This window comes from Zonotrichia leucophrys, chromosome 2 (genome assembly GCF_028769735.1).
Source record: "Zonotrichia leucophrys gambelii isolate GWCS_2022_RI chromosome 2, RI_Zleu_2.0, whole genome shotgun sequence".
NCBI lineage: Eukaryota > Metazoa > Chordata > Aves > Passeriformes > Passerellidae > Zonotrichia > Zonotrichia leucophrys.
In genome coordinates this window covers 65103960-65123156 of record NC_088171.1, presented here as the reverse complement: position 1 = coordinate 65123156, position 19197 = coordinate 65103960, and the positions used below count along the sequence as shown (strand labels likewise).

At 41.1% G+C, this 19197-nt stretch overlaps 1 protein-coding gene across 16 annotated transcripts in view; it reads left to right on the top strand.

Moving 5' to 3' along the window:
* The window catches only part of PHACTR1 (phosphatase and actin regulator 1), a 304933-nt gene that overhangs the window by 227006 nt on the left and 58730 nt on the right, over window positions 1–19197 (top strand). For 8 of the 16 annotated variants that reach the window (XM_064705249.1, XM_064705247.1, XM_064705250.1 and 5 more), the window contains 3 exons: window positions 1911–1991; window positions 8683–8862; window positions 10234–10440. In XM_064705249.1, coding sequence (XP_064561319.1) covers window positions 1911–1991; window positions 8683–8862; window positions 10234–10440 — 468 coding nt within the window. The remainder of the gene's footprint in view (window positions 1–1910; window positions 1992–8682; window positions 8863–10233; window positions 10441–19197) is intronic. The other 8 variants (XM_064705255.1, XM_064705257.1, XM_064705256.1 and 5 more) reach the window with 3 other exon arrangements.

Below are 19197 nucleotides of genomic sequence, written 5' to 3'. Positions count from 1 at the left end.
TGTGTGCAGTGCTGCTGTCTGTATGCAGAAACTGCTGCTTTGCTGCTGATTCACTCAGCTTGGTTTCCCACTGAAGAGCAGGTTCAGTTTGCTGCTTATTCTAACAGAAAATTACACTTTTTGAGACCTATTGGAAAAGGTGCTGGGTGCCACCAAATTGCTCTTTAAACTCAGTCAGTTTTAACAATTTCTTTGGTGGGAAAAGGCTCAGGAATTAGTTGCAGCTTGTTCTGGCTCTTCTTGGAAGGTCTGAGAGCAGCTATTCTTAAGGAGGAAGAGAAAAAAGCTTTAAATGCTGCACCAGAACAAGACCCTTTCAGCACAGGGAAAAGGCAGCTTGGAGAGCAGTCTGCAGTGTGACTCCAGAGTTTTGTAGTTGAGCCTTTCTTTTCAAAAGCATATTAAAAACTTAGAAATCAGTGTTTCATTGCAAGTCAGCTGAGGTGCCTAAAGCACTTCTTCAAATGGGTGTAAAGCACTGTAGAGGTTGTTAGTTTAACAACCTCCAAAATGAAACTGCACCATGTGGCTGGTTAATGGGTATGGGGTCTGGTGCTTCAGCAAAGGGACCTGCCTTTAATTCTCATCCATGCTGAAGTTCAGAGAGTATGTCTCTACCTGGGGAGACCAGGGTTTTTAACTGGCTTCTGACTGCACATATTGGTCATCTTTGTCCTGAAGAATACATGCTCAAAACTGCTTTTAAAAACAGGGAAGCCTGTATTTATCCTGTGGAAAAAAGTGAAGCAGAGCTGGCCTTGTTCATATTAGCCCTAAGTATCTGGCAGCAAATAAGTTGCAATAAGCACAGTGTGCCAGGATAAGCATAGCTAATTCACCAGATATATGGGTCCCTGTGGGAAAAATCAACACACAGCAGTACCAAGAAAGGTTGCACCTTCCTGTTTTCAGGGGAGAAGAGGGGGTTTCCAAGCCTCTTTGGCTTTAAATCTGCCTTGGGCAGGCTGAGGATGCTAAGTCCCAGTTCATTTGTGTGTGTGTGTGCATCAATGCTGGGTCTGCTAGAGGAGCATATGGCAGAAGCTATTTGCCCTTGACTGTGCCTCTTTTTTGGCAGGCACTGGCTTGTTCCTCACAGAGCAGGTTCAGTCACAGCCACTCCTTCACATCACTTCTTGAGCCCCCAGCTTCTGGCTTTCAGCTCTTTGCCTGTGTGTGTGTCCTTTGTGGTGTTTTGGTTAATTGGACGTTGTTTTAATTACTACTGCACTAAAGAAACATGTATTTTCTATCTGTCGTTTTGCTGCCTCAGTGACCGCGGTCTCCAAGCAGCCAATACACAACTTGAGCTGTTCAGATCTGGCATAAATTGCAGTGGCTCTCTTGGAGTTTCCCTGCTTTACATCTCTTTAGGGGAAGACACTCCTCCAGGGAAGAGAAGGCTCTATTAATCAGCTCATTTTTTGCACTGTCCCAAACACCATAACGTGACCTCACTGGAACAAGTGGCAAAGAAGCCTTGGCTTTCACAGCCTGGACACAGTCCATGGCCATGTTCTGTGGCCACCTTTCCTTGGTTTGAGCCTTTGTGTTGCCTTCTTTCTTACCCTTCCCTCTTCAGCTCCTGCAATAATCTCCTTTTTCTCCCTTTGCTCTCTCTAATTCTCCCCAGAAATCAGAAATGTTTGACTTTTGTGTCAAAACCAAGCAATGGCTGTGCAGCCATGCCCTCAAATTAGCCAGTCTACCACCATTTCTGTCAATAACAGCCACACTGCAGTAGCAGACAGATTCTCTGGACTACCAGTAGCCTTTATTTCAAGATGCTAAGCTGCACTGACTTGAAGAGGAGAAAGAGCATTTTTAAATGCCTTTAAAAGGCATAGAGCCTTTTAAAACAATAATTTCCCTTCTTTTCTGTTTATATTGACCCTTATCCTTTGTTACAGCTTTGGAAAGAAAAATGTCAATGAGGCAAAGCAGAGAGGAGCTTATAAAACGAGGAGTGCTGAAAGAAATTTTTGATAAAGGTAAGTGTTCTTCTTTTCACAACAGTAAATTGGCATCCCATATAGCTTTATGGCCAGACATTGCATAATTGTAACACTAGGAACCAGGAATAGAGAGTTCTGAATTGCAAGACTGTGCGAAATAAGATCTCTGAACATTTCTCTTGACTTTGCCGTGGTCTGGCCCTCTCTGTTGAATACATGTGGTGGTTAGTTAGCAAATAAAAATCAAAACTAATCAGAAATGTAAAGCAATAGAAATAAAAATCACAGCAATAGGCAGTAGTTGCTGACTGCAAAGAGCAAAGCATCCAGGCTGTGGAGAAATGTAGTGGGTTCGTGTCTCTGTGTGTTGCCATTTTCTGGTTGAGTCACTTTGGGATTAACTGTTGTGGAAAAGGGAAACATTTAAAGGTTTTGGATCCCGATGAGCACAGAACAATATACTTTCCCTTGAAACAGCTCAGAAGAGATAACAATTCCTTGTTCAGGATAATTAATTTGTTGAGTTTTTAGTGTCTTGTTTATGCAAAATGCCATTGTTTTACAAACATCATTGTTTTACACTGGTAACACAATACATAGTTGACATCTGTTACATACATGTCAGTATTTGAGTGCGTCTTCTACTTGTTTTGCTGCTTCCCTTGTCAATTACTAAGGTAATTAATTCAACAAATTGTATAAAAACATAATAAAGTTATTTCTTAATCACAATAGAACTTATGCATATGCTTTAAAGCCTCATTAATTCAAAGTCTAAAGGTTTTTGACATAGCAGTAGAAATAGCAGTACAAAATCTCATAGAAATCAATAGAAATTAGAAGTTTCCACAGATATTCGAAGTATGGCCTATTTCATAAATTCAGGACCATTTAAATCTGTTACCTGCTTTTTACTCGAGCTTATTATGAATTTAAAAATTTACTAACTCAGGCTGCTAATTTTTTTAAGTTCAAAACAAACTGCAGCAAAAATGTGCTTATCATTAAATTTTACAGTTGCTACTAGTTATGTGTAGTAGTGTGCTCTCACTATGACCTGCTGGCTTATAAACCATCCTAGAAGTACTGTCAATAGGCTTGTCCTTCTCACTGCTTTGTGCTGTCCACGTTTTGTAGTGTGACTCAGATCAGACCCCAGCCAGTGAGGCGGGTCCAGGCTGTCACACCAAGGGATCAGTGCTTCAGCCAGCTCAGAAGGCAGCCTTCAGTCACACCTCTGTCCCAGGTGTGACCTTCTTCATCCCTGCCTCGTATCCCGTATCCTTGTATCTCGTATACAAATCCAAGGACATGTAGCCACCCTCTGAACCAGCGCTGCATAATCCTAAAGGCTTCCCCAGGAAAAATCTTTTCTGTAAAGTCTTCTGTGACTTGCCTTCCACATTGAAACTTGAGAAGATTCCTCTTCTATTGCTACCAAAGCATTACAGGTTTTTTTTCTTCTTGATCAAATGATGTTGTTTGAAAACTTCTGTGTCATCTTGTGAAGCAAATTGTAAGTTGTCTGTAGGCATTTGAAAGAAAGAAATTATTTCCTCTTTATAGTGATTTTTCACCTTTACAAAGCTGATATGAATAGAAAGAGGTAGGGCAGAGAAGAAGGTGGTAATACACAAGAATAGCAGCAGTACTCAAACAGCTATGATGATACAAGGATGTGAACAAGGCAAGATGTGTAGAGCAAAAGCATTATTTCCTTCAGTGGTGTAATAATCTGAGAGTAATTCTAATGAAGGATTTTTTTCATTGACAACCTGAAGTGGAAGTTACATTTTCTTTGTAATTCCTGTTAGGTAACCTCTAATCCTTCGAGAAAACAACAGACCTTTAGCATTTCCTGGTAGAACGCTTTATTTGATTGTGGTAGCACCTTCCATGCCAAGAGGCATCTTGCACAGACAATAGGGGTAAATCTCTTTGTCTCCCTTTCCTATGAGGTGGGCAAAGCAGGCCTGTGAGTAACTTTGGCTTTTTCTTTCTTTAAAAACCCATACCGATAAAAGGAAATAGTGCAGGCAGATTGACCCAAGAACAAGAATTTTTGCCTTGTGTTTTGTTTTGTTTTTGTCAAATCTTCTACCTTGAAGAAAAGCATAATTAGCTGGTTGGTTTGCCTGCTGTTTAAGGTGACAGTCTGACCTGTTTGCTTCAGGATTTGCTGACTTTTCAGAGGACTTCGTGTCACCCAGCAGGTGAAAATTATCAGAGTGCAGTGAGTCACAGTAGCCACACATAGGAGAGTCACTGCAGTCCAGCTGCTGCATTTGGAAAACAAGAAATGCTGTTATTATTTCAGTGACCCCCACATTTAAATTAGTCACTTGAAGCTGCTCCTGACTGAACTGCAGAGAGAGCTTCCTTACTAAGGGCCAAACTCACAACAGAATCAGTTTCTGTTATCTTCCATTTCCAGGGCTCTGTGACTTGAGTATTCTGAAAATGTAGGCAAAGGCTATAATTTTTTTCAAATACTCTGTACTTTCGGAAAATAGTAAGTTGAAGAAGTATCTGATTAAGCTCCTGCTGTTCTTATAATTTGTGGGCAGATAGTCCTGAGAGGTTAAAAACACATTTTCCACCTGCATCATAGAACATACCTCAACATTTAGAAGAACTCATATTTTTGCCATCACTCCTACACATAGGAGCAGACCTTGATTTCCACGTGGAGGTGTAACCGTCCCAAAAACATCTGTCATTAGAATTGCCCACTGTTTCATGCTGCTGGTCAAAGAACTAAATCTACTTGTAGTATTTTGATAGCTCTTCTTCTTTCTGAATGTAGATGAGATTGCCTGTAGTGAGAAATTTCTGAATATGAATGTGCACCAATTACTTATGCCAAAGGCAATGTTGCAATGGTTTTCCGAGGAAACAGGGGCAGTCTTCGTCTTTTATAATCTGGTATTTTAATATGCTCTATCTAATTAAAATTATGGATTTAGACTTAAATTCAGGTAGCCTAAGTCCTGACAGGATTTGGACATGTTGCACTTATGCACTAAAGCAGATTTTGTGACAATATGTGAGAACAAACTTTGTGGCTTTGGTAAAGCAGCAGGAAGGCATGGAAGCCACTGGAGAGCCAGTTGTCCTGCAGTGAAATTGAAAAGTTTTGAACTCCTCCAGAAGCAGCCTGTCTCAAACTCCGTGGGATCCCACAAAATCAGGGGTCTGCTTAGGCGCTGAAGTTGTGCAGGATCCCAGCTACTGTTCTAAGGTAGCCACCAAGGCTAGGAAACAGTTCCAGGGGCAGGTCTTGACCATGTGCAAGAACACTCAATTTTCCATTTCCCACCCTTGGGGTCATGGCAGAGAATGGCAATGAATTTTACTCTGCCCTTCCTAGTCTTTGTCATCAAGAATTTCTTGCTTGGACAGTCTACTTGAGAGCAGACAAGTATTGAAGGAAATAACCCTATCCAAAACTTAATCCAGGATTTCAACTTGTCCATTTTGACTTCCATAGCTAGTCTTCTGTAGAAGGAATGCATGAGCATGGCACTTTTCAGATATGCAAAAAGTTGTGTACTCCAAGGTAGTTCAGAGTAAAAGACACAGTGAGAGGGTAGGCAGAGCTACAAAAGGGGGAACACAACAGGACTGGTTTGTGCCAGTCAGTGTGATGCACTGTGGGTTGCTTCACACCAGGCAATGTTTTAGAAGTACCCGAGAGTGGAAAATGCAGGTGTTCAGGAGTACAAACCATGCTTAGGAGCCACAGGTTTTGAAGACATCATCTGTGTATCTCTGGGCCTTTGTCCCATGCTGTGCTTTCACATGCTGAGATGAATCAAAGTGTCTGGGCAGAGTCCTTTGCATAAAAGAGTTTCCTCTGAAGTCCTGTTTTTTCAGTGACCTCAGGTGTGCAGAGACTCCTGAGTAAGAGCAGGAAGAGCAGCCTTCATATGCTCTCTTGCTGCAGAGGTCAAGCTACTCCCTCGTGGACCCATCCAGTTTCACGAACAGCTGATGTTGTTAAAGCTCCTGGACTTAGTAATTTTCCACTAAGTAGCACCAGACACTGTGAAAATAGCAAAGGATTTAGCAAGTCTGAGAACAAAAGATTACATATGTTATCACTGTGCAAAGTTAACTTTAAACTCATAGCCAGTTCCTGAAAACAGATAAGTTCATCCTTGTATATGTAATAATTGCATTACCGGGATTCTTTTCATTTGTATATCAGCCAACTGGAATAGCTTTAATACTTTGAAAATAATAAGTAATTTGCCTTTTGTATCTGGTTGTCAAGCATATCTCTGATGCAGGATTAATTCATACTGAGATACTCTTTCCTCTACAAATTATTTTTTCCACATCTTTGATCTGTTTGCTGTACTTGAGCAACTCTCCAGGTAGCTCTTCTTTAAGCAATACCTGATTTAGGGTGTATATTTCAGTCATGATTCTGTGCCATGTCTGATGATTTCATTCAAATCCAAGGACAAGCTTTAGACTCTAAATCAAGATTAAAGCTATTCAGATGTAAGATTAAAAAAGGTTACACTGTCAGTACAGAAAGATGCCATGCATTAGTATTAAGACAAAAGGTAAAAGCCAAAATTTTATCTTACATTTTACTTTTTTTGCAATTGTAGGTCTTCTCAAATGCTGTTTTTCTTTAAATCATGCTAATATACCTTGAGAAGTACATAGCACACTTAAGACAGTAGGATTTCAAGGTGCTCGGCATATTACAATAGGTATCTCACTTCATGAAGAATGTGTAGTCATCCCTCCAAAAAGCAAACATTACTGGGTCTGTCGTGCATACTTTTCTCATAGTTACAGTCACATTTAGTTTGAATTAATGCACTGAATTAATGAATATATTGCTGGACACAGTCGCTGCCTTTCATTCAAGAAGCAGATGCTCTACATAAGAAACAGTTACACTCTTTCATGAAACCGGAGACTGAGAGAACATTAATCCTTATCCCAAGCATGTCTTTATAAAAGGGAGACAGAGCCAGCATAGAGTACACAGCATTTCTACCAAAACAGCTAAGTAAAAAAATGTTCAGCTTATATACTGGCTGAATTTTTTTTTTATTTTTGCTGCCTAGGAAAGTAAACAGTTTTGAATAGAATGGGCACAGCAGTTAGAAAGGAGTTTGTGCTAAAAACACTTGGCCCAAGCCTATAGCTTTAATTCATGTTGCCACCTTTTAGCCAGCTCAGTTGATCTCTCAAAGTCATGGGTCAGGTTTCAGTCTAGTATGATGTGACTGCACTACCATAATAGCTCTCTGGGCTCCAAAAAGCCTCCAACAAAACCAAGAAAGTCAAGACCTCGGTATTCATAATAATTCCAAAATAGACAGGAGGCCATCTTCACTTGCTGTAGAGAAGCTTTAAATGGCAGAAACATTGTTCTGAATAGTTATCAGCTAATGTATTTTCAGACTTCTTAATTGCTGTATACTAGCACCAAAATTAGACTTTTTATCTTTTCAGTATTGTTTTCCAAAGTGATTTGTTAGCCCTATGAGGGGAAAATGTGCACTTATTTGACTGATGTACATCTCCACTCAATACATTGAGCTACATATGGCTAATCAGTGGGGCCCAAAAATCTAAAAGCATATTCTGAAATCCTGAGTTTCATTTTTAGAAGTAATTTAAATAGTAAAATCAAGTTCTGCATATTTGCCTGCTGGTTTTTAATTTTACAGGTCACATTTCAGTTATATTTTCAGGTTTCCATTTGTAACCATAGGGGCTGAACACTTTTCTTTATAAAACTCTAATTGTGATGTCCATGTAGCCACTGCCTCCAGGAACCCGAGTGCTGTGCTTAACAAGTTCAGAGATAAAAATCATACAGGTTGACACCATAGAGAATAATTTGAATCCTTTCTTCTGCTCTTTATTATTTCTAATGTGAAGGGATATTTGATAGGAAAGAAAATGCCAGCTGCTGTCACAGAAATTTTGCTCAGATAGAGGAGATATTATTAGTAACTATAAAAACAGGCTTTCTAAATGGAATCTGATATACCCCAGTATCAAGTCTTTACATCAGGCAAATAAAAAAAATATTCTCTTCCTTACATAAAATGTGGTTATTTGTATGTAAAATAGGGACATATCCCTGTGATTTTGTGTCCCTTATAGCATAAAAGTTGGCGTGAGGAAAGCTAATAATTATTGTTATTAATATTAAAATGTTATATACAATATGTATTAATATTCTTTAGTTCCAGCCTACTGTCGTTCCTGACTTCCCAGATTCAACAAAGAGAGGGAAAATAGATTTATTTTTTTTTTGTATTGGATGGGACTGCATATCTATGTGGGTCAAGGATGGTCAGGAATCAACCAACTTAGAACACAGTTCATAATAACCATTCCAGGGTAGAGCAAAAGATGAATACAGATATTTGACTATAATTATATGTTACCCCAGAGGTGCTACCACCATCACTGATAGGCTCAGCCGTGGCCAGCAGCGGGTCCAGCTTGGAACTGGTTCCATCAGACATGGGGAAACTTCTGGCAGCTACTCACAGAAGTCACCCATGTAGACCCCCTGGTATCAAAACTTTTCCACGTAAACCCAGTGCATGTGTATATAGAAGATCTCAGTCCAAGTTCCTCATTTGAAAACAATCTAAATGGAAATAGATTTAATTTAAAATTCTGTCTGCATTTTATTTATGTCTTTTTTTTTGCCATTCTTCTTTCCTCCGACTATGAACAGATGGGGAACTTTCCATACCAAATGAAGAAGGAGCTTTGGAGAATGGACAGCCTCTGGGCTCTGGGCTGAGCTCCAGCCAGGTGTCCCTGCCAGCCCTAGCAGAACTGGAGTCAGTCCCAGCATCTGTGGAACCCTGCTCATATGAGGTGCTCCCAACCACAGAGATCATGGATGGGACAGGTAACATCTCATTTATGTTATGGTGTAGATACTCTAAGCTGTTTGAAATAAGTTTTTGACTTCTAACATTTGGTGTTTAACCCTGAGAAATCCTTGTCAAAATGAAGGTCTTCTGGGGTAGAAGGAGGTGACAGTGTAGAGATTGTCACTGAATGCTCCACAAGAAATTTTGACTGACATGATGGAGAATTAATGCTCTACCTCTAGGCAAGTAACCTCTCTCAGAGTGAGGCAAAACCCCTGCACTTTGTGAACATGTAAAAGCAGGTTTCCAGCTCTCTGTCTACATCTCAGATGTACCAATGAGCTCTAGAGCAGAGAGCTTACAACTCTTTTGAGCCCTGGGGTACAACGTTGTGCCCTCTACCTGTCCCATGGTGCTGTCTGAAGTTCCCACCACACATCTGTCAGTAACTAACACAGTCAGCTGCTCTACCCTGGGTGAGGCTGGCTGCTCTTCTTCCCCAGCCTGTGCAGGGAGTCAGCAATGCTCTACATCTAGGTTAGCTCCTCTTTCTGCATCAGATTGTGCTGCTGAGAGTTGTGGACTAAGGTCAAGTGAGGAAAAGTGAGCAGTAGAAGTTGTCATCCGTGGTCTTGCGCAGCTATGCAGCCTTTTCAAAAGAGAGTAGGCCCTGTGAGGTGCTTTTTACATTTAACAGGGTAAGTTTACAGACCACCTGCTAACATATCTGGTCCTAGGCAAGCTGTGGTGACAGACCATCAGAGACATGACATTATAAAACCTGATTTGTGTTCCTGATGTGGAAGTACTACCCAGCCTGGACGGGAGCTGGCTTCTCTCAGAAGTAATGGGAAATTTGACTGTTGTGTAGATCTGTGTGTTACTCTTTTTCTTTTACTTTCTTTCTTTCTTTCTTTCTTTCTTTCTTTCTTTCTTTCTTTCTTTCTTTCTTTCTTTCTTTCTTTCTTTCTTTCTTTCTTTCTTTCTTTCTTTCTTTCTTTCCTTCTTTCTTTCTTTCTTTCTTTCTTTCTTTCTTTCTTTCTTTCTTCTTCTTCCTTCCTTCCTTCCTTCCTTCCTTCCTTCCTTCCTTCCTTCCTTCCTTCCTTCCTTCCTTCCTTCCTTCCTTCCTTCCTTCCTTCCTTCTCTTCCTTCCTTCCTTCCTTCCTTCCTTCCTTCCTTCCTTCCTTCCTTCCTTCCTTCCTTCCTTCCTTCCTTCCTTCTTTCCTTCTTTCCTTCTTTCCTTCTTTCCTTCTTTCCTCCTTTCTACGTTATACGATGTTTGAGTGAAATCTATGAGTCATTCCTAATCTGCATTGCTGTGCTGCTTTTCTTGTCTGACTTCGGCTGTATCTGCTGCTGCTTTGCTCGTAACGTTGTTGCGTCTATGATGTGGTTGTGTCCTCCAGTGTCTGAAGAGAGCCCCACATCCAATGAATCCGGCGTCCTCCTGTCCCAAGATCCTACAGCTAAGCCAGTCCTGCTACTTCCCCCCAAAAAATCTGCCGCTTTCCCTGGAGACCATGAGGACACCCCAGTGAAACAGTTGTCCCTCCTCAAACAGCCCCCTGCCCTGCCTCCTAAACCTATTGCCAGGATTGCCAGCCACTTAACTGGTAAGTAGGTATTCCTGGACCCTCAGCCCCACCGTTTCCCTTATAGGAAAAGCTGCCTTTGTAGCAAGGTTCTCAATGTTCTTCCTCTTTCTGTAACTCTGTTTGCATTGTGTGTGTGCTGGTGATGTACGTGCTGTACCTAGGGCAGGGATCGTGAAATCTTCAGACTGCACCTTCATCACGGTTGCTCCAGGGGCACTTCCCCTCTCAGCTCTAATTGCTTAAGACCGCTGTGGCATTTCCTAACCCTCCTCACCCTTATTCATCAAGACTTACCATCACCACTGAAATTGCAGGATGTGCTTTGATGGGAAAGGAAGTATCAGAAAAATACTAGGATATCTTTAAATGCCCTTAATGAGGAAAGGCGTGAGAGTTGAGGGGAAAGGGAGAGTTTTGATTTCTCCTTTTGCAATTTGTTGCTTGTCCCCTCGACTGCCATATGGGCAGATGTCCCTCCACACACCCTGTATCTTTCCATATGTTTGTCTTTGACTTGCCCCTGATCCTTATACAGGTAATTCTGTCCCATGACTTCTTGACATTTTGCCTCAGTATTATCTTCCAAACTGCTCCCCCTTTCCACCCCTGCTCTGACTAGTCCCCTCCCACTGGTGAGTCCAGCTCCAATTCCCAATGACCAGGATTTTGATGTCCTGTGCTTTATGCTGCAGTTTAGCTCTCACTGCATGGAAGGTAGCAACAGTAAACAACACAGGCTCTGTTTTGTGTTCCACATGTTTTCACAAGTGTCCAGGCTCTTTGGGATTCAAAGTTCTATGTGGATGTGGAAGGAAGGTGGGTGTGTCTCCTCCTCCCAGTCTCTCATTTCAACTGCTGAAGCAAAGGATGACTATATTTATGCTGACCAAAATAGCTTCCCTAAATGCTTGCCTGCACCTTTTGGACAGTGTGCTCATAATTGCAGCTGCTGCACAGCAGGCGGCATCTCAAAATCCTGAGTTGAATATGAGGTGTGGTTCATCTTTGTAGTGGGGCAGCTACCAGTCTTCCCCTGGGTTGATCTTGTCTTAATCCTGCTCTGATATTTTCAGAACTGATGTGAGAAATGCTCTGCCCACATTTATGTATTGTAGATTTTCTTTTCAGACAGTTAACACCCATTTTATTCAGGTTTAATATCTATATCAGGAAAGTGCTCATTAGGAAAGAACATGTTCTGGTTTTCTCTCATCTCTACGTAGTCTCTTCATGTTTCTGTTTGGATGACCACACTTTTTTGTCCTGTATAGTTTTGTACATTTTATGTGAAACCTCTTTACTTTCTTACCTGCCAAAATCTGCACATAATAGTTAATATCTTGCCCTTTGCTACAAACTGAATGGGTGGTCCTGCGGCCTGCAAGGCCAGGTAGCAGTATTCATGGCTTCACCTAAGGACAAAACCAGCTTCCTGTGATCTCCCATAAAACTCTGTCCCAATTACAAGAAGTTGTTCAGAAATGAGGCCAACATGGAAGAAATAAAAATATAGGAATAACATAGGAAAAAACTCAGGTCCTTGGTTCATAAGCCATTCTTTTGTAACTGATACCAGAAGAATCAAAGGATGAGGGCTTCTGGAGTAGTTTTGTTTTTCCGCAGTTGGAAATTTTGTGTGAAGTAGAATCAGGCTCAAGTTATCAGCACAAGTGAGTTGCTTTATGGTGATGACTTTCCAATGGAAGTGAAACAGAACTGTGACCCCTCTGGTGTGGCCTCTTGTGGTGGCCTTCACTGATGTCTCATCCAGTCCTATATAAAGTCTTGTATGTGCGTATAGGTAGACTCTTGTACATGCATGTACAAAACCTTCAGGGTAAAGGAAAGGAGACTCAAATTTAGTCATAGAGCCATAATTTAATTGACAGTATTCCTGCTGGTACTGCAACCCTCACTTATACATTCCTTATAAATAAAAGTATTCAACTTGTTCTAAAGGGTCCATTTACTTTGGTGGTCCAAAGGATATAAGTGTTGCTCAGTGCCTTGTGTTCTCCAGTGGTAATTATATTAGCCATGTACAACCTTTGGAAATGAGCAATCAATCCTAATGAAGCATCCTCCTCAGTGAGAAGCAGAATTAATGCTATTCTTTTTCTAATTACTCCAGAGACATCCTCTGCTTGGGAGTGAGAAAACAAGCAAAATCTGAACTCTGGCATTCAAAATGAAAACTTTTCATTTCTTGCTGAATACACAGTTTTCTACTGAAGAATTTTTGAGAAGGTTGAAGGACAAATTAAAACATATCAGGCATGGCTAGTGGAGAGTGACAGAGGTTTAATGGTCTGGTAGTTCTGTTCAAAAGACTATGAGAGGAGATGTGATCCTGTGAAGGGTTCAGGTACACATGTTTAAAGGGAGAAGCAACTCAACTTCTGTCTACATATATATATATATATGTGCATGTATATGTGTACATAAGTGTATCTATTTAATTGAAAGATGTTTTGTACAAACATATATTAAAAAATCACTACAGATGTGGTCAGAGAAAAAAAAAAGGAAAAATATTTTAAAAACAAACCTTGAGGGAAAAAAGTCAGACCACCTCTTGCTGTGAAAAGATTCCAAAGTTCTTAAAAAAGTTATGCAGACTGACTTGCAGGGCTTGGCAAAGAATTTATTACAGGTTTTAGAAATGGAAAAGAAACATTCCTTTCCTCTGAAAGAATTTTGAGCCATCTCAAATATCTATCTGCCTGTGCCAAGACAAAGATTGGCCTTTCAATTGATAAGAAATGCACATAAAAGAGCAGACCTAAATAAACACGTAAGAGCACATTTAATTTTGTGGTGAATGGAAATTTTTTAAAATCCATTTAAAGGTGGAAGGAAGAGAGAATTGCCTCTAGCAAATATAAATCACACAGCCTTGGCATGCTTCTTCTCAGGGCTGGGGCTCTGTAGGGATGGGACAGTATAGAAACAGTGCCAGAGCCAAGAGCAGACTGCAGGGCAGCCACTGGGGGTGGTACCAACACTGCTGCAGAAGATGCTCCATGCTTTTCCTCACGCCATGTCCTGTGGTCTTGATGGTGCTGCCTCCACAGGGAACATCCCTGTCACAGCACTGGGTGTGGAAGTGCTCACATAAGCCCTAGAAGACAGGCAACTCCAGGAGAAAAACATGAGCCTTAACTATTTTGTTACCACTGTTTCACTGCTCTGCATGTCCTGTTGGCCAGTCACCTCCTGGTGAGCCTTGTCCTGGTTTTCAAACATGATTAGCATTAGACTGATTAGGACGAGACAATGTTCACAAGACAGAATTTCTTTTGTTGTTTTATTTCTCTGATATTCATGTGCAGAACCCAGGCATTTAGGACACTTCTAGCTTCCTTCACTGAAAATTTAGGAAGAGTTGAAATAATTACCTGGGACCAAATTTAATTGGGGTTCTGGTGTTCAAGTCCCCAGTTAATCAAAAATCTTTAATGGTCAAGTGAGAGGACTGCTAGGCATGTCTGATTTGATAGACCCCAGTGTTGTAAAGTTCCCTTTGATCTTGATTCATTAAGCTGTTAATTTTCACCAGAGCAGATAATGCTTTCTGAAATTAATTAGGTATTTTTCAACTGAATCACCAATAACCCATAATGCTCCTAAAACACCAGAGAACAAAATATGTGCCATTAAGATGGGATCTCAGGAGCATTTGAGCCTGTTTGAGCCAAAATTAAGCCTAATATTAGAATAGGATGTAGCTTTGGTTATATCTGGCCAATAACTATTCCATTTAAGCTTTTTGCATTCTTTTGCTTTTTTTCATTCAAGATTTTGAAGAGATACATAGCACGTTTTTGGTTCTGATATTGGGCTTTCTAGTTATGTCTGTGTAGACTCAGAACTAATTTATAATTAGAGGCAAACATTTAATAGGGTACAAAACATAAAAAATCCTCGAAATTTGCTTCTTACAATGCAGACAAGACAAGAATGAGGTTTGAGAGCATGAATGCTTGGGGTTCTGGTGACTTGCCAACACACAGCTGGTTATGAGTGACAACTTTGTAAAAGTTCTTGCAACTACAATTTGTCCAGTAAATACTCTGGAATATTTTATAATGCAGTAGTCACATATGTATCAGAAGACTCCCTGTAGATGAGCCCAAGGCATAATCCAGAAGCTTCCTCCACAGTGATGTTACCTCCAGCTGTCTGCTCTGGCAGGCTGCATTCATGAAGGGAGGTTACATTCGCATGAAGACAATGGACAGTTCTCTCACTGCGTGTCAAGGGAGAAGCAGCAGAGCAAAAGCAGTTCTCCTTCACCAGGTTCTCATGTAAACTGGACCCTGGTGCAGCTTCTCCCTCTATAATTCCTCTCTGTGCTTCTTCCTGGAGAGGAGTACATATCACATACAGGCATCAGGAAATCTTCTCGTCTTTGAAACCCTTTCCAAGGCCCTGCACAGGAATTCATGCAGAGCTATACTTTTCAACCTTTAGGGCTAATCATGCCTTGCTTTTGTTCTCCATATTCAACCTGCATCTTGAATGCTTATGTGGTACAGAAGAACAGCAAAGAATTCCGTCTCAAATCTTCCCCAAAAGACATGACTGCAGATCTTGCTATAGTCAGCAGGAGATGCATGGCAAACCTTTGAGAACAGTTTTTGACTTCTCAAAAACTCATTGAAACAAGAAAAGAGACTCTTGCAATTTAGGCACAAGTGATTACAGGAAAGAAGACCTGAAAAAGCAAAAGTTACTTGTCCAAATGGGGCCAGTAAATATCAGGCACATCACCCCATGGAGCTCCCTCAACAGGCCACACTGTTTTTTGCACTGTTTGTTGGTTTGAGGGAGTTTTTTGCACATTATTTTACATAATTAATTACTTAGAAGGAATTTAAAGAGTATATCATTAACTTTATGACAAGCTGTATTACTTGTATTACTTACTAGCTGTATGCAGTACAGCAAAGGTCACAGTATAAGGTCATTCAGTGAGGAACAACCTCAGCAGGTCTTAAATCCAACCTCCTGCTCAAAGCAGAGCCAGGGATGGGGTCAGACCAGATTGCTTAGGCTTTTGACCGGCTGGGTGTTGAAAACGTCAGAGGATGCCAGCTGTACAACCTGTGTGGATAAAACTGTTCCACTAACTGCCTCTTTTCATGGCAGGGAAAGCACTTTCCTTATAATCCAGTTGAAATCCTTATAAGAGTTGAACCTCTTTCTTTTCACTTTTGTCCGCTGTCTTTCCTTCTCCCATCACACACCACTGAAGAGTATCACCTTATTGATAACTTGTAGGTACTGGGAGGCTGCTCGTAAATGTTCCCCTCACAAGCTGTCTTTGCTCCAAGCTGAACATACCTCAGTGCCTCCAGTGCTCTAGCCCTCAGCCGCTGCAGTGACCCTGTGCTCAACTCATTCTGGTTTTTTGATATCTTTCCTGGTGGAAAGATATCAAGCTTGCACTGTAGTCTAGATACAGTCTAAGGGCTGGTTAATAGAAGGGAATCCTTCTATCAGTAGCAGAATCTCCTGGCTGTGTTTCTTCTTGTACCACCCAGGAGTCTGTTGTCCTTCCTTGCTGTCAGGGTACAGCACTGCCTTACATTTGGCAAGGAGTCCAGAAAGAGCAACACAGCCAGCTCTGCCACAAGCCCAGGACCCCCAGGCATGTCCTCTTTCTCCATGAAGTAGTTGAGCTGGGCAGAATTTGAAGATTTTAATGGGCCATTCTACAACCCCTGCTGCAGCAACCTTTGCTGCCATACATCCAGAAGTTCCTTGCACCCCATCTGCAGCAGTTGTGTCTTCAATGTGTGCTGAGCAATTCTCCAGCCATGTTCAGTGACTAAGAAGCATCAGATTTGGTGTATATGGTTCACAGCTCCAGTGTACCACTAACACTTCAGAAGAACCATATAGTAGCAAACCTGTGCAACAAATAAACATATATTTATCTCATGAACACCCCAAAAGAAATACAGTAACTACAGATGTTAGCAAAATGATCTGTCTGGAAAGAGTAAGGGATGACCTGCTTGTCAAAATTCTGATGTGTAGCAAATATTGTGGCATCCACAACTGTCCTTTAAGTAATTGATTATCATCAAGAGTGGAGAGGTTGATGTCTTTTTTATCAACTCTAGCATACAAGTTATTACACAGTGCTGAGTGGTCACATCCCCACTGGGAGCCAACATCTTGCAAAATTGCTCATTATTCTCTTGAGCATGAAAAACCTCAGCCAGAAGAGATTAATCAGCCTTGCACACCTGGCTTCACACAGTTTGCTTCTTTTCAGTTATGAGTGCTTTGTGCAATGATTTAATACTCTGGTAATGTTTCACTGAGAAGACACATCATAGATTCCTTGTTCTTATTTCCCCTGTCCAGCTTCTTACTCATCTACTGATGCCTGTGTCTGATGTATATTCCATGGGGGAGACAGTAATTGTTACTAGCCCTGGTTCATAAATCATGTACAGTGTGAAATTAAAACAAACAGAGGAAAGAACTGTAAAACTCAGTCATCTCACATGCAGGGAGAAATTGTTCTGTCCCTTAGTGTAGATGATGGTAGCACAGTTCCCAACAGCATGCCCAGAGCCCGTGGATTTGGGCAAGGACCCACTTGTTCAGCATAGTCACTGATCAGACCACACATTAAAACTTGCAATACCAAGGTCTCCATTACTGGTGTCAATGAAGATACACAGTTACATTTCCCAGCAAATTGTACTCCTCCTTTTAACCATTTTATTTAAACGAAGTAGAATTCTCCTGCAGGTGGAGGGCGCAGACAAGTAGATTTAATGTCTCTGGTCATTTCCAAGAGTCTGTTTTGGTATTAAGACCATATTCAGACAAGCTCAAGAACCTGGGTGTAACACAGTCAGCCTGAATGAGGACATTAAAAATAATGGGCACAATTTTTGGCAGATGTCCAGTGGAGTCACTCAGCACTGGTACCATTGAAAATTATGTGAAGCATTTGTTTAAATTTAAGTGGAAACTGAAGGTCCATACCTTTGCTGTGCAGAGTCAAACCAAAGTGTGTGCATCTGATTCATGATGGAATGAATATGTGGCTACTCAGGATAATTAAGCTAGACTTGTGCTCCTGTACAATTCCAGAGCTGCAGTGCCTGTGCCACAACTCTACTGCATGAATACTTGCATGAGGAAAGAAATTTTCACTGTATTTAGAAGAAAGAAGGAAGGATTCCTGTTTGCTTTATACCTGAACTATATTGCTCTGATCTTCAGGATCCCAAAACGCAGAAAACACAAATGATCCTTCCAGTTATTCTTTTGTCAAAAGACAGAGATGCCTGCAGTTGGGATCTCTTTGAATTCACCATTAAGGAGGGCTGCCACAGAGTGATGGGGCATCCAGGCACAGGCACTGTCAAATGAAGACTTTGATTGACATGCTACAGAAAAGGATCTTAAACCAACCTGTATTTGTCAAAATGGAAGTGCAGATCTTAGTGTAATCTTTGTAATTCAGGACAAGCTCTAGAAGTAAAATTGCCTGAAGCATAAATGTGTGAAAAAACCCACTTTTTTTACTACAAATCCCATAGGAGCTTTATTCTCAGGGCTCTATACTATTTACTCCTTACTCTTTCTGTTATTTACCTTTAATTGAAGAGTGTGTTCTTTTATGCAGGACACACAAAGGAAATGTATGCAAATAACATATTTGTAAGAAAAACAAGGTGACTTGTAGACCTTTGTGTGATTGAATAGAAAATCCTGAATGTGGTTTGATTTTTTTTTTTTTTACTGCTTTGTCAAACCCATTAGTTAAATTTCAGCCTTCGTAGAGCCATCAGAAGAGACAGCATGTTAAGTGGATTTAATATTACATTGAAAGGCAGAAGACTTGGATTGTACTCTCTATAGCCCTTCCACTCTGCAATGTGGAAAGGCCACTTTTTCTCCATACCCCTACATCATGGTGTAACCCCAGCCAGCAGCCAAGCTTCACTTAGCCCCTCACTCACTCCCGCACCAGTGGGGTCAGGGAGAGAATCAGAAGGGTAAAAGTATTAGGACCATATTCAGTCAGGCTGAGAAAATGAATGAGTTGAGATAAAGACAGTTCAGTAGGGAAAGCAAAAGCCATGCACACAAGCAAAGTGAAACAAGGAATGTTCACTGCTTCCCATGGGCAGGCAGGTGTTCAGCCATCTCCAGGAGGGCAGGGCCCCATCGCATGTAATGGCTAATTGGGAAGACAAACATCCCCCCCTTCCTTCTTCTTACCTTCACTATACATGCTGAGCATGATATCATATGGTCTGGAATACTCCTTTGGTCACTTAGGATCACCTGTCCTGGCTTCCCATGCATCCCAGGTTTCCCTCCACTGTGTTGCAGTTCAAAAGGCAGAAAAGGCCTTGGCTCTGTGCAAGCCCTGCTCAGCAATAACAAAAACATCTCTATATTATCAACTCAAACTTTGTTCAGCACAAATACAAAACAGCCCCATACCAGACACTGTGAAGAAAATTAACTCTATCCCCTCCAAAACCAGCATGCAGCATTTCATCTTTGCACTCCCTTGAACCCCTCTGCGTAGCAGCCTGTAAACACTCTGGAGAGGGGGAAGGCTTACACTGTCAATGTGTTGTTCCTAGCATAGCAAAACCACTAATATCAAGTGGATGCTGTGGAAGATGTGACGAGCAGTAAAATAACTCAAGAGACATATCTGAACTTAGCTCATGGTCTTTTTTCACCTTACAATCCGTAATTGTTTTCAAAAAGTGTTACTGCTTGGTA